General features: G+C 38.9%; 1 protein-coding gene across 1 annotated transcript in view; it reads right to left on the bottom strand.

Annotated features, from left to right (window-relative positions):
• Positions 1-68: 68 nt before the first annotated feature.
• Positions 69-13218, bottom strand: part of N4BP1 (NEDD4 binding protein 1) — a 71359-nt gene continuing 58209 nt past the window's right edge. Inside the window, exons 3-7 of the mRNA XM_069082547.1 lie at positions 12132-12262; positions 8035-8131; positions 5024-5131; positions 3389-3496; positions 69-1566 (exon numbers count right to left, since the gene is read on the bottom strand). Coding sequence (XP_068938648.1) covers positions 1209-1566; positions 3389-3496; positions 5024-5131; positions 8035-8131; positions 12132-12262 — 802 coding nt within the window. The 3' untranslated portion in view covers positions 69-1208. The remainder of the gene's footprint in view (positions 1567-3388; positions 3497-5023; positions 5132-8034; positions 8132-12131; positions 12263-13218) is intronic.

Genomic DNA, 13218 nt, shown 5'->3' with positions numbered 1-13218 from the left:
TGTAGGAGAACAGATTAGACCATTATAAGCAGCTAAACATAGAACAAATAAATACAGGAGTACAGAAATTCCCATGTGAAGCTATTAATGCTATTTTATTGGCTTGGGTCACTTGTGATAATTAAAAAAAAAAACCAAACAAACCATTTTCTGGCAAAGTCTGCATATAAGACATAATCAAAAGCCCCATGTGTGGACAATGAACATGCCTGTTTACCACAATTGTTGGGGCTCTCTGAATCAGTTTCTCCTTCATATTTCACTGCTGTCTTTAAATGCTAAGAACTTATTTCAGTCAAATGGGTTCATTGGGGAGGTAGCAGTGCATAGTGTAAAGAGCACTGGCCTGGAATCAGGAGTTCTAGCTCTGCCACTAACCAGCTGGGAGACCTTAGACAAGTCCTTTACCCTCACTGGGGCTCACTTTCCTCCTCTATAAAACGAGGAGGTTGGACTAAGGGAACTCTAAGGTCCTTTTCAGCTCTAGCATCTTAAGAAGCCTGCATTCCCCTTGGTCATCAAAAACCAAAAGGTAGAAGGTGCCATCTAGTGGCATTACTTGTCCAATACTACAAAAGACCCCAAGCCCGAAAACAAACAAACAAAATCCCCAATGGGCAAAAGCATTTCTTGCTTAACTACCCCCTACTTTTATTTCAAGGGGCATACTTCATGTCAGTGGACATAACATGTTCACCTCAAGAAAATATACTTTAAGAGATCATGCTTTCCTTAAGAAAGCTCCTCTTTATTTTACAAAGGCTAATTATAATCACATTTTTGCCAACATTTTCATCTTTAAGGAAAATAGTTTAAAAAAACACATAAAAACGTTAATACACTAGAATAAGCTGCTATGAAACAGTTCTGAACAGGCAGAAAATGTAGACTTTCCTTTTACAGAAAATGTTAATATTAAGTCTGTAATAGCAGCATCATTTATCTATATATGTGTGTATGTATACACACACATACATATTCATATATATATATATATATATATATACATATACACACATACATATATATATATAAAGCCAGTTTTTGAAAACAGATCTTTTATACACAAAACATTTGATTCTGTTTTGTTCGAATAGGGTTTATATTGGCAAATTGATTTCTTCACATTATTTCAATTCCCAAGATGTGGAGATGCTACTTGAAGGTTTAATCAATCAGCTGTGATTGCAAACTTCCCCAATATACCCTTAATCCAATATCATGGCTGACAGTGCATTCAGGTCTCTCATATATGGATGTGCTGTCAGGATTTGATCAATTTTCATTCTTTGCTCTGACTCTGGGAATATCTTCAGGAGGGCTTCCCTCAGCTGTTTGGTTTCTGCTGGGGATCTCTGTGGTGGAATTGTCAGGCTTGGTTGGATATTGGCTAGATTTTGTAGGATTGGGAGGTTAGGTTGCTGGGGAATCCAGTTGCTTGGAAGAACTCCCTGAATTGGGGGTGTGGGTTGTCGGCTGGTGCTGGGTGTGTTGGTGCTGGGGACCCTGAAGGCAGTTTCATGCAGTCCTCCACTTGGCAGAGCTCCGGGCGGAGGTGGAAAATCCCTACAAATGGAAGAGTGCCCAAGTAAGCAAGCTTATTGAACAAAAGGGAAAGTCCCCTAAAATGTCATTGTGTACGCTTATGGTTCAAAACTCTGTTCCTTGGACTCCTGGGGCAAAATGATAACATAGGGCAGGAGTCGGAAATGAAAGCAAGTGGTACACAGTGCCAATGGGCCAGAAGCTAATGTGGTGTGAAATGGTAGGGCTAAGACTATGAAAGGGGAATGGTCATGGTCCTGTGAAGAGAACATCACATCCCAGTTAAAGGTTCTTAGCCTTAAAATATCAGTGGCAAAACCAAGGAATGAAAAAGAGAAAGGGAACTGTGGTCAGGCTGGTTCTTTTTTGGGGGCAAGACTTCTGTCTCTACATTCCATTTTGATGGTCTTGGGTCCAAGTTCTTCCACCAAAGGCTATGGTTCCAGCTTCAACAGTCCCCTTCTCAAATGTAAATACCCTTTAAACAGTTATACCTTAAACTATATATCAGTAAGACTATAATTATCAGTTAACACTTTAGAGAATCATGTAACAGCTGGGTGAAGACCAGAATAGGATCCAGGAAAAATCTGCTAAGGAAGAAAAAAGGTAGAGAAGAGAAACTTACTTGTGTGAGTGTGTGCGTGTGTGTGTGCGTGTGTGTGTTGTTCAAGCTACACAAAATCATCTCTTTCTGCTGTCACTGGTGTGTGCAAGCCATTAGCACTGATCACCCTACAAGTTTCAAGAAGGACCTTAGAGTCCCTCTCTTATGCAGACACTGTACAGTTAAAATGGGTCTTATAGTTTCATGATATCACATTTTGCCTCAATATAATATTCAAAGCTAAGAGACAAAAAGAGATTTATACATCATTCACATGGTCTGAAACCAGCATTTGCTTTGATCTCATTTTCAGGGAATGATTAAACCCAAATAGTGTCAGTATAAATTTGAAAGACTGGCTTGAAAAGTTTTACTACCTTAAAGGTGGAATAAGAACTTTGAAATTCAGGGCAGCTATGCTCCTAATTTAGAAGTTTAGTACTAATATTTCCTGAGAAATAACATTCTGAGCAAGCCAATTCCAACAAGGTGAGATTGGCCTTTAACGATCTAGGCACAAGGCTTATCAGTGTGATGTATAATTAACTTCAAATGACAATTACTTTGTACATCTGAAAATCGTTTTTTTAAACCCTCCCCCCCGCCCCCAAAAAAGATGAAATAAATTCCAGGTAAATTTGAAAAAGCAGCAGACATGATTTCTTAATGAAGTCATTGCTAGACCACCATAAATGTGCAATATTAAAAACTTGATTACACGTGCACATGCACATGCGAGCACGGGCACATACACACATACAATCCCTGGCCCCCACCCTATCCCACCCCTGGCCCCCACCAACTTAAGCAAAACAACTGCCTATGAAAATGAAAATAAGTGACATTCACATGGAAGAAGCCCATGTTTGCTTACCTTTGTTAATATGAGACCATCCATCTTGGAATTTATCTTTATTTTGTCTTTCTGGCACAGAAAATAATGTTTTGTTGCTTTGGTTTTATCAATCTATGATGTATATGGTGCCAACATATCATAAGACAAACATGAGTTAAGCAAAAGTGAACATAACTCTAAGCTTGGTCTTTCTGGGTATCCTCGAGATAAGCTTTGGATATTTTCATTAGCATTTATTTTAAAGTATTCTTAAGTTATTTATAAAAATAAACTATATCACAAATTTTTTTTAAAATATAGGGTACTAATTTCTCCCCCACAAAAGTTTAAAAATCCCCAAATTATACCAGAAAAAGGCAATAACCAGAAAAAGGAAATACCCAAGGAAGACTTCTTTACGAAGAAATTCCTCTAATCTAGGTCCACTTCTTCCCAGAGGATCATCAGGAACCATAAATATGTCCCCAACAAATGTATACTGAAGCAACCTATAATATGAAGAAGAGAGTAAGAGTAACACTTAGTTTCGGAACTTTGGAGCAAACCTGTCATTTTTAACACTACGTGAGGTATCCGTCTAAATCCAAAACAGAAGTCACTTGACAAACTCGCAGCTTGCTTACCTAAAGAAAAAACTCTCTCAAATTAGCTTCCTTCTCTTCTGAATAAAAACTCAGAAGAGTTAGAACTCCAGCAGTTGGACTTTCCATCACTTATCAGGATTTCACCTGAAAGTCTTTCAGATACCTCTCTGGGTTTTGAGAACTGTTTGCTATTGAACTCTCAAATGAAAAGAGAGGCTTAAAACCCTGTCCGTGTTCCTGTCAAGGGAAGCCTGGGGGAAGCTGTGGAGCTCCTCAGGCAATCCATTCTGAAAACAGAGTTGTTTTAAAAGAAAGTAACAAGTTCCCCCGGAAATTATGATGTTATGTTAGCGGCAGAGCTAAGAGATTTGTAAAGATCCTAAATGGTCTGAGGCTTTGTTCCTATTGTCGCAAGTATGCTTTGTGTCTCCAAGTTAATATATGGGTCTTAAGGGGCGGCTAGGTGGCGCAGTGAGTAAGAGCACCAGCCCCAGAGCTGGGAGGACCCGGGTGGGTTCCAGCCTCAAATACTTAACACCCACACAAAAAAACTGGCCGTGTAACCTTGGGTAAGTTACTTAACCCCAATTGCTTTAAAAAAAAAAATGTGGGTCTTATGTCATCCACGAACATGTGTATCCGATAAGTGCTTGTATATTATGAGACCAATAAACACATGCTGGTCAAGGGGAACCTACCTAGAGCACAGGGCAAAGATTAAGCAAATACATGTCAAGAAAGCATTATTAGTGACTGTTAATTATGTGCAGAAGGGCAATGCTCAATTTTGTGGCTTCAGCAGTGAATGCTGATTGACTAACTCTCTGGATACTGATAGGAAAATGGGTTACTTTTCTTTCTTTATGAAAAACCAAAATACACAAGTGGCAGGTGGGTGAACAAAACAGAGCAAAATCTATGGAATGACTTTACCTTGGCACCAAAACAGACACATGATGCAAATCCAAACAGCACCCTTGTTTTTCCTCTTTCATGAAACTGGTGACAGGAAAGAGCACGGTGTTTTAGATTGTCCAATTTCTGTATTTGAATCATGGGCTATCAGAAAGGACCTCAAGATTACTGAGTTCAATCCCCCTGTTTTACAGAGGAGAAGAGAGAGGCCTATAGACAGGGAAGTAGCTGGTATGAACTTATACAGCTAGTTATTGGAAGAGTTAGTACTCAAGATTCTCAGGCTGGTGCCTTTCCCACACCGCCTCTACTGTCTGTACAATTTAGCTAGTGTGTGTGTGTATGTGTGTGACTGTCTGGTTCCCTGTTTCAGGTAGGTATACCTTTTTTTTCCCCAACTAGAGAACAACGGGTAAGGACCATGCTTGATACTTACTTTTGTACCACCTTAGTACCTAGCAAGAAGCACATAGCAGATACTCAAATATTTTTTGATGGAAAAGAAGTAAATATTACCTTTTTTTAATAATTTCTCTCCAAGATACTGATTCAGTCACAAATTCTCTGAAGTTATCATTGGTTACAATTATGCCACCAGTTTTGTCAGCTAGGTGCAACAGAAACCTATGATAACATGAGAGGTGTTAAAATGTACAGCTGTGCCCTACTTAAAAAAAAAACAAAACAAAACCAAAACTCATGAAACATACAATTGTAGTAATTACTCATTTTTCAAAAAGGATTCACCAAGCAAAGGGAAACATCCAAATGCATTTAAGAATCACATGACAAATTATTAAATCCCTGAGCAGTCAGAAATGAAGCTAAAGCACTTATAAACACACAGGGAGACCACAGAGCGCAAGGCTGATTTGTCAATACCACCCCCAAAGATCACTCTCCTCATTTTATAGCCATGGGTCAAAAAGGAAATTGATGGAAAAATCATCTGTACACTTTTTCAGGCACACAATTATTATTTAAAACAAGGTACAACTGTATCATGAGCAGATGAAGTAGTCAGGAGAGACTGCATTAGAAAAGAAAGCTCATGTGTTCGTACAAGTGGGAAGTCTGGTGAATTGAGTAGAATATTGTGTGACTATTACTGCCAATTATTAGATTGCAAATTCTAAGTAGCTTAGTGTTACTTTGACACTGGCTATTTGTTGCTATTGTGATAGCAAAGTCATTTATGCCTGAGAAGTTTTTTAAAAGGCTAAATAGTTTAAACCTGCTTCCACTAATTCACATTCCAGCTCTCAACACTGTGATGCCTGGGACATTAGTCCTACTATTCTGTTTAGCTATTCGTTCTATCAAATGCAAAAACTCCAAGAGGATAAGAGATGATTTGAAAGGGTGAAGATTAAACACTGATGCTGTCATCTGTCTCATTACAGGGAATTAGACACTTAAGCCCTGTAAATGAGAGTTATGCCAACATTACTGGAAAAAAGAAATACCGTTTTAGTTCCTTCTATGATCAGAGAACACCAAGGTTGATTCTTTCCATTTACGAAGAATGTCTGCATTGATTTAAGGCCTCTGAACTTAGGTACAACATAATGATGAAATAAATTAAGGAATTAAGAGAATCATTGGCATCAGAAGTCTAAACAGTATCTGCTTTTATTGTTGAGCACAAATAATCATAAGGACAAAGAAAATACCTGTTATTCTCAATGATGTTAATAAACCTGGGAAAATAAATAAACGATTTAACCCTCTGGTGTTAGACATAATGGTGCTATTTTGGAAGTTATTTTTTGCTGATGAGAGCTGTGACTGGTGAGGATATTTGCCATGGTCATTAATAACAGGGGTAGGGCTCTGAGTATATGTACCACATCACAAGTATCCTCCTCTTGAAGCCTAGTATAGGGAGGGTGCCTATGTGAGTTTTTTAGAAATGAGTCAAAAACTGGCTTCAGAGAAGGATGCTACAATGACAGAAAAGCTGGAGGCTCTCTTCAATGGCGTCCCAGGAGCAGGCTTAAAGGCATTCCTATCTTTCTTCCTAGATCCTGGATGCCTGCTTCTGTCTAAGTAGCAATTATAGGTCTAATGTATAGTTCTTCCCTGAACCTCTTCCAACTATTCTATCTCCAGTTTCTTGGCCAGAACCAATCACCACATTTCCATATAACTTCCTCAAAATGCTACTTCCTCCAGTAAGACTTCAGTGATTTTAACAGGTTGGGTTTTTTCTCTTTTTTCCACTTTGTTAATGATGAGAATAAAAAAATAAAAAAGATAATAACAGCAGCTTGTTTATAAGGCACTTTAAGGTTTGCCAACTGTTTTCCTCAACAACTCTGTAAGGCAGATAGTGCAAATATGTCATTTTAGAGGTGGGGAAACCGAGGCTCAGAAAAGTTAAGTAATTTGCCTATGGTCACACAGAAAGGGGGTCAGAATCCAACATGTGTTCCTTTCACTATACCATATTGCATCTTACAGTAACTTACCATATTGCTAATTATTACTATATTGATTACTACCTTGCTAGTATTATTATCTTATGTATCTTGTGCCCCAATAACAGACTGTAAGCTTCCTATAAAAGAACATGTCTTATAAACAGAACCATAGATTGAGACCTTGAGGAGGCCTTAGAGGTGAGTCTAACCCTCTCATATTACAAAAGAGGAAAGTAAGGCACAGAGAGATTAAGTGACCTCCCCAGGGTCTCACAGTGAGTTAAGTGACTGAGGTGGGACATGAAGAGAGAAGTCCTACTGACTTATGAGCTAGTACCCTCTCCACACTCATGCCTCCATAACACATAGAACTATTGTTTTGAATACAAAGTATTTAGTAAATGTTTGTCTAATGGAAAGAGTTTCCATATGGAAAATGCCTCAGACATCTACATCATGTGGTTCTAGGTTCCTGTTCTAAGTTCCTACTGAGTGACTGTACTATTATCAACCATGTTTTGTAGAGGGTTAGATTACATTACAAGGACCAGTGACTTCTTGCAATGGGAGGGAGCACGTGGGCAAATCTAGTTATCATGGTGGGTGGGCCCAGACGGAGCCTGGGTAGGGTACCATCTTCAATCATTCAGATAAAGGAGAGTGGGGGCAATATAAGGACAAAGTGACTGACCAACACTATGCCAGAGAGCAGCACTATGTGTACCATCAAACAAGCTGTTAAAGGAAGATCAACTGTTTCATAATGGATTTTAAATATAAAAGTCTCACTTAGTATCAGACTGTACTTTTATAGCTTTGAACGCTCATCTCTGTTGTACAAGTTGTTTTTTTAATACCTTAATTAGATGGAAAAGAGATTAGTTTTCTCTTTGATTTAGTCTTTTATCCCAAAGACATACAAACACAATTTCATGATTCTAAGTGTTATTTTAGGGACCTGTTGCCTTGAGTCCCTAGCCCTTTGAAAGGTGAGTTGGGAAAAAAAGAAATGCTTCCCCACCAACTGTGAAACTGCTAGCTGCTTCTTAGATGGGTTCCTCACTACCCCATTCCAACAAGATAAAAGGAAACTGCTTTTCATACCTGTCATCATGAGAAGCAATTCTTGCTCCAAAGACCATACGAGCTGGGGTTAATGATAATATTCCGAGATCCTGGAGCTGGGTCAAGAAGTGCTGCTCTGTTCACAGAATAAATTAAAGAGTCATTTAGCAAAAAGACTACTTTAGATGCATGAAAATAAGAAATTGAACTGATCTGTTTACTAGCACAGAGAAGGCCTAGGTTTTCCCCCTACATTCAAAGACGGGGACAAGAATACTAAGATACAACTAATAATTTTATCCAGTTTTAATTTTTTTAAGGGCAATATAAAGCAGTCAATTGAAGTGACTTAAAAAATTAACAGAGAACATAAAACTTCATTAAAAAAGTATAAGAAAACACTTCAGTTCCACATTATAGTCAGTTAATATGCAAAGGAACAAAAGAAAAAATGGTAGCAGGTAAGGAAATTGAAAAACAGAGAGAAAATCACAGAACGTGGCTGAGAGTGAGTTAGGCACATACTAAAAGGGATTGTTTTCCAGACCCGAAAGTACTTCTGATTTTATACAACTGTACTTGTCGACCTTGATGATCTTACTGGGATAGGAGACAAGTCTGAGAGATGCAAGCCAGCATGACAGCAAAGAATAATGGGATGGGAGCCAGGAAAAGAGGCTTCTAATCAGAGTTCTGGTCCTAATGAGATCTTGGGAAAGTTGTTTCTTCTCTTTGAGCTAACTGATCTGTAAAAGGAAGGGTTTGACTATATTGTCTTTAAAGTTCCATCGAGTTCGAATAATCTATGAATCTCCCCTCCAAATTTAGAAAACTTGCTTTTCAATCAATTGGTAAACATTTATTAAGTGCCTACTATGTTCCAGGTACTGTACATACAAAAAGAGTTGCAAAAAGTCCCTGCCCTCAAGGAGCTTACTATCTAACAGGGAGACAATGTGCAAACAAATATATACGAAGCAAATCATATGTAGGATAAATAGGAAATAATTGAAAGAGAGAAAGCACTAGTATTAAAAGGGGCTATGGAAGGATTCCTGTAGAAAGGAGGGATTTTAGTTGAGACCTTTAAAGAAGTCAGGGAGGTCAGTAGTCAGAGCAGAGAAGATAACAGTATTTCAGGGACAGGGGATGGCCAGAGAAAATGTCAGAGCTGAAAGCTGGTGTGACTTGCTTGCTCATGGAATAGCCATGAGGCTAGTGTTGCTGGATTGTGAAGTAGGAGTTGGAAAGAAAATGAGGTAAGAAGACTAGAAAGTTAAGAGGGGGCTAGATTATGAAGGGCTCTGAATGCCAAATAGGACATCTTGTAACTGTTCTGGGAGGCAGTAAGGAGACACTGGAGTTTGCTGAGTAGAGGGATGACATGGTTAGATTTGCATTTTAGTAAAACCACTTTCTTTGATGGATAACTGGAGGATGGATTGGAATAGGAAAAGACTTGAGGCATGCAGAGCCAAGAGCAAATTGCTGCAATAGTCCAAGCACAAGGTGATAAGGGCTTGTACCAGAGTGGTGGTAGTCAGAAGGCAGAAGGTTTATTAAAGAGATATTGCAAAGGTGAAGTTGACAGGCCTCGGCAACAGATTGGATGTTGAGAGGTGAGAGAGAGGGGTCAAGGATGACACATAGGTTGTGAACCTAAGGGACGGGGAGGATGGTACTGCCCTCTATGCTAATAGGTAAAGTGTGCTGAGGGAGGAGGAGTGAAGGAATGTTAGGGAGAAAAGAATAATGAGTCCTCCCGTTTGAGTTGTGTAAAAGGTAGTTAGAGATTCGAGCATAGAGGTCAGCAGAGATGCTGAAGCATATTTCAGAATCATCAGCATAAGATGATAATTAAATCCACAGGAAATGCCAAGGTCACCAAGAGAATATAGAGGAGAAGAGAAAAGGGCCTAGGACAAAACCCTTGTGGGATACCTCCAGTTAGAGGGCATGATCTAAATGGGGAACCAGCAGAGAGTCAGATAGGATGAGAACTAGGAGAGAGTGGTGATGCAAAAAGAAGGAATGATTAACAGCATCAAAGCCTGAAGAAAGCTCAAGGAAACGAGGACTGAGAAAAGGTCACTGGATTTGACAACTAAGAACTAAGAGATCATTGGTAATTTTGGAAAGAACAGTTTTGGTGTAATGATAAGGTAGAAAACCATATTGCAAGGGGTTAAGAAGAGAATGAGAAGAGAGAAACTGATGGCACCTACTAAGAAGGTTTAATGTTTTAAGAGATTAGGGATGACAGTTGGTGGGTACAGAAAGATCAAATGAGGGTTTTTTCAGGATGGGAGAAGTCATGGGAATGTTTGCAGGCAGTAGGGAATGAGCAAGTAGACAGGGAGAGATGGAAAATAAATGAGAGGGGGGGGGATGATGGAGGGAACAATCTACTGGAGGATACAGGACTGACTGAGCTTGCTTAAGCAGGTAGCCTTAGTAAGGGGTAAGGCTACCTCATGATGTGACACAGACATGAAGGAGGAAAAAGTGGCAGAAGACCTAAGAGTGACATGAGATGATGAAGAGAAGAGGGGGCTCAATGTGAATGGCCTGAATTTTTTCAGGGAAATATTAGGCAAGGTTCTCAGCATAAAGGGTGGGGTGAGGTGGAGATCTGAGGAGGGATAAAGTTATGGAAGAGAGTGGGAAGTTCAAGGGTATGACCAGCTTTGTGTGTGGCTGAGGTGGGGTGGAGGAGTGGGTCACGGGGCGTAGGTTTTAGGAACTGAGTGGGTAGGGTGTTTGAGGGAGAGTTAATATGTATATTGAAGTCTTCAAGTATGAGAGCAGGAGTTGAAGAGGAGAAAAATATCATGAGCCATGTACTGAACTCATTAAGGAAGGAAGTGGAGTCACCTGGGGGTCTGTAGACATGAGTACTAGAATTTTCACTGGATAGTAGATATGAATAGTGTGAACCTCACTGGAAGAGAGATTACTGAGTGATGGAGGAAGGGGGAGAAACCTGGAAGTGGCAATGGGGAACAAGGAGTATTCCAACATTCCCACCCTGACCAGTGAGCCAACAAGAATGAATATATATATATATCCAGTATAGCTACTGTACAGGGTGGCTAGGGAGGCTTCATGCCTTTGGCAGGAAGAAAGGAACCTCAGGCCAGAGGGTCCCCACTCTTGTACAAGAAGCTGCTCTAAGTGGAAGAGCCCAGTTGAAGTTATTTTATAATTCTGAAAGCACAATATATAAAGACTGCTATGTCCCCTAAGCGACCTATATACAACAAAACTGCAAGATCATGTTTAAGGAAAACAACTTCTCAAAATAGGACAGAATCTGAGAGAATTTTCTTAGCCCTTAATCTGCAGGGCTTTAAAGGAAATGGATGCTCTTAATCTCATTTCTTTCTTCACCTCTCAACTGGTAATTTCACCAACTGTTGACTCACCTTTTCTGGAAACAAGGTTATACTAATGACCAAGTTTCATTTCCTGCTAAATTTCACTTCTTGCTTAGTTCTTGATTTCCCCTACTATGTTTGCATATGGTCAAGGATCTGTTTGAGTTACATCTTGGGTATTATTTATGGTGCCTTCCACCCATCTTCTTATGTGGCCTTCTTAAGAGATAACCTTAAATTTACTCAGGCAATAATTACTCACATTCAAATCTTTTATTTTTGTGGCTTTTAGCTGTAATGTGTTAACAAGTAAACAACATTATTTTATATTAAGCCCATAAAGCAGATGATCACTTTAAAAGTCAAATACTCAGAGGGCATGTTTCATTCAGTGTCATATCACTATTAAAAACTTTTCCCAGTCATGAAAAAAATCAAGTCAATAGACAGTTTTTCTGATAAGATGTAATCCCTTCACCTGAATTATTACAAAATCCCGGATTTACAGATTTTAAACTTTCCAGTGACATAATTTCAGAAGTTGGAGGTACATAGGAGCTTTAAAAAGTACTGAGGTAGGGAGGGAGAGAGGAATGAAAGAAGGAAGGAAGACAGAAAGGAAAGAAAGAAGGAAGGAAGAAAGGAAAGCTGTTGAAAAAATACCTGTTGGCACAGGACTTTAGCCCAAGCAGTAAACGCTAAATATAGGAACCAACAGTTTCCAGTTAGAAGCCTAGAAAAATCCACGGGTTGCCTCACCTGTGATGTTAGGATCACGCCTTGTTCTCCACTGAGGGACGAATACTGTAATGTTTCTGTTGCCAAGTTTCCAAAAGTATTCAACAGCTATTGCAATCCCTCGGCAGGAAAAGAACTTGTTCAGCCCATGACTATAAAGAAACAAGTGAAATTTGTCTCAGTATAGTACTTTAAAAATTGCTTACTTATGACATAAAACATTCGACTTTGCAAAAATAAATAAGGCAGATCTGAATACAACAAAAATAATAATACAAAATTCATTAGAGTAACGATTATGCCCAAGTCTTGGTCAATGATCCATTATGTCAGTGCTTTGCCAAAAAAATTAGAAAGAAAAATTGCTATTACAATGCAAAAAATTAAGACAATGAATGTATTTTTGAAGTCCTCATTGCTACAGACCTCCTACCCTGTGAGGTAGAGTAATAACATCAGTCAAGGCTGGATGCAACACAAAACCATTCATAGAATTCCAACAGCCTGGGGCTCTTCTGCTTTTCTAGTTCTTATATTATATGTGAAGACAATAAGGGGACATTTCTCCCTTCTCTACCTTGCTCCCCATACTACACCAAAGGAGGAATTAAAGGACTCTTTGCTAACTGCTAAACTTACACATGTCATTCTTATCTTGTACTTGAGTTTAACTTTTCCATAATCAATCTGGATATGAAGCATGAACTCAAACCTTCTTGCTTCCTGCTCCAACACACAACCTAATTCCAATTGCTTTTTAAATCAATGGTTTCAAGTCTGTTAGTATAAAGTCCCAATCTATAAGCATAAAAACTCCCTTTTAATATCAAAAAAGTCACAGAACCTTCCATGAAGGTAGTTGTATTCACAATATAAATTTTATTGAAAGACAAAAGAAAACAGAAAAAGGCTGAGAATGAGCTAGACACATAAACAAACCTGTCATAACTATAGCTACCCCTGGACCCCATGGCTTCCTGGCTGGGAACCAATTTAAACCCTTTTCTTTCAGAGAAAATGTATTACTGATTACTCAGAAATCACTTCATGCTTGCTCATGAAACCAAAATATATCTGTATCTTTATTATGACTTATGCTCAGTTTGTC

This window comes from Petaurus breviceps, unplaced genomic scaffold (assembly GCF_028583685.1).
Source record: "Petaurus breviceps papuanus isolate PSGF00001 unplaced genomic scaffold, PetGlider_PUasm1.0 171, whole genome shotgun sequence".
NCBI lineage: Eukaryota > Metazoa > Chordata > Mammalia > Diprotodontia > Petauridae > Petaurus > Petaurus breviceps.
The sequence above is the reverse complement of the archived record's forward strand: the minus strand, read 5'-3'. Positions and strand labels throughout refer to the sequence as shown.